This window comes from Fukomys damarensis, unplaced genomic scaffold (genome assembly GCF_012274545.1).
Source record: "Fukomys damarensis isolate Sample0158 unplaced genomic scaffold, DMR_v1.0_HiC HiC_scaffold_17, whole genome shotgun sequence".
NCBI classification, from domain to species: Eukaryota; Metazoa; Chordata; class Mammalia; order Rodentia; family Bathyergidae; genus Fukomys; species Fukomys damarensis.
In genome coordinates, this window is record NW_022900929.1 from 57,289,366 (window position 1) to 57,291,791 (window position 2,426).

General features: G+C 45.2%; 1 protein-coding gene across 2 annotated transcripts in view; it reads right to left on the reverse strand.

The window, feature by feature from the left end:
• The window catches only part of Eapp (E2F associated phosphoprotein), a 13,565-nt gene extending 11,145 nt beyond the window's left edge, over nt 1-2,420 (reverse strand). For both annotated transcript variants that reach the window (XM_010633596.2, XM_019208878.1), the window contains exon 1: nt 2,228-2,420. In XM_010633596.2, coding sequence (XP_010631898.1) covers nt 2,228-2,301 — 74 coding nt within the window. In that variant the 5' untranslated portion in view covers nt 2,302-2,420. The remainder of the gene's footprint in view (nt 1-2,227) is intronic.
• Nucleotides 2,421-2,426: the final 6 nt, after the last annotated feature.

A 2,426-nucleotide genomic window follows, 5' to 3' on the forward strand; every position in this document is an offset into this window, starting at 1 on the left:
ATATATGTATATATATTTTTTTTTTGCTTTTCTTTGTGTGTCCCGTTTTGTTTTTCAGAATGTTGCTATGTATTCCAGGCTGACCTTGAACTCACAAAGCCTCTTTCCCCAGCCTTCCAAGTGCTGGGATTACAGGCATGTGCCACTATGCCAGGCTGTCAAATGTATTTTTTTAATGCTATGTAACCTTTCCTCTTATACATGCTATACATTTCTAAACTATTTGCTATTAAACAAAAAACATTTCTGTATCTGTAATCTTCTTAGGATAAATGCCTAGAATTAGATACAAACATCTTTATGCTTTCTTATATAATCACACTGCTTTCCAGAAGTCATTGTACCAATTCATAATTCCATCAGCAACAGAAAGTTTACTTCACAGAACCAGGATGTGTTTTAAACTGTAAATGTTTTGCTTAGCATACACAAAGCACTAGGTTCCATTCCCGGAACCACAAAAAATAAAAATTTACACTGCTACAGAAAATTTCAAGGAGAGAAAGATAACGGGTACGGACGTAGCTTAGTGGTAAAGTGCTTGCCTAACATGTACTAAACCTTCAATTTAATCCCCAGCATCACAGGGTGTGGGAGCATTAAACTGTATTTCAAATTCACCTTGCTTTAACTCAGTTTCCCCACCAGCAGTATTACAACAAAATTAGACCAGACATCAGAAGGAATGACATTAACAAAATGAATTTAAGTGCCTGACATTTCTAACAATCACTAGGTACACATATAATATTCAATTATTCATGGATTAGTGAATAGCTACAGAGTACAGTGTACCTTAGTTCACAACCAAGTCATTCCATGATTCTGGAAAAGATGGCCATGGTCATGTTTGTCACCCAATGCAGAGTTCGTAAATAAAAACAAAATTTTGCCAAATGCTTCTTTGTGCAAACCAAACTATTCGCAAATGAAAGTGTTCATGAACCAGAGCAGCACTGTATTCTGACTTTTACTTCTCAATTCTCTTTATAGAACAATTCTCTTGAGACTCCAGCAGAAGGTAAATCAGAAAAACGTAATCCACATGAGTCAATTTTGATACTGACTGAGGCCTTAGCCAAAATCTACTCCAAAAAAATGCCCCACTGGCAGGTGGACGGGCACCCTGACCAGCATGCTCCCTTTCTCCATTAGTACTCTCTTCTCACAGGCCCTCTTTTCTTTTTTTTCTTTTTTGTGGTACCAGGGATCGAATTCAGGTCCTTGCGCTTGCGAGGCAGGCCACCGAACCGCTGAGCTAATCATAGGCCCTAATTCTGCATGTCCTGCCATTTGCTAAGAATCTCCAAGCCTCCAAACCTCTTCTCTTTCGGTCCACTCTCACTCCTTCCAGAAGGACTCTCAATTACTGAGGCCTGCATGTACCTCCTTTCACACACAGGGCTTATTAACCGAAACTTTTTCACAGGGTGCTCTAATATCCATCCTCACTCTTTACAACAGCAATCTTCACAGCACTGTGATCTTCCGTGCCTACAACCCTCCCCAGAATCAGGGAACACTGCGATTGAATAAACTACAGCTTCACAGAAAGCTTTATCAGAATTAATGTTTTGAAGTTTACGGATGGGACCTACAGGCTGCAAAAGACATAGCTAAATGTACCTGGAAATGTCTTGGCAAGAGAACTTCGCTTCCTTCAGATAAGGATAAATCTCCCCTACTGGAAATCTCCACGAAACTTCACTTATGCCTATGTCGGGCCATCATTTTCTACATGCTCTGCCAAGATACAACTTTTAGCTTATTTCGTCTACTCTAACAAGCCTGTGAAGGCCACGGATCTTACGATTTACCTCTGCAGCCCCGAGCAAACACAACAGTCAAGAACGCCTGGGGCCGGGGATAGATAGATAGATAGATAGATAGATAGATAGATAGATAGATATTGCTCAGTGGTTCCACCTCCTGGGCCTCGCATGCGCAAGGACACGAGTTGATCCCAGGTACAAAAAACAAACAAACAAACAAAAAACCCGAGGATGTGTGACAGTGGCCCCTTGCGGTTCCAGGATAGTCCTCTTTCCCGCGCTGATCTCCAACTCCTCTCCCGAAGGGCTGCGCGACCCCACCAGGACCCCCCTCGGCCTCCCAGGGCGACAGTGGAGCGCAACAGACGCCCGAACCGCCAGCAGGCGCAGGGAGGAGACGGCCGAGAGCCAGGCCTCAGCACGAAGCCCTGGGCGGCCGGGCGCGGGGGGCACACCTGCTCAGAGCTGGCTCCTCGTCGCTAGGCTCTTCCACCTCATAGGGGTCGTAGTCGTCCTGGAGCCGGCTCATGGCGTCCCAGAGCGGCGGACTCACACGTACTCACACACCTCGGCGTCTGTTTACTCTGTAGTTACCGCCCCTGACGCGGCCTCGATCCACTTCCGCTCATACTTCCGGTCCTTCCGCCGCGCCGG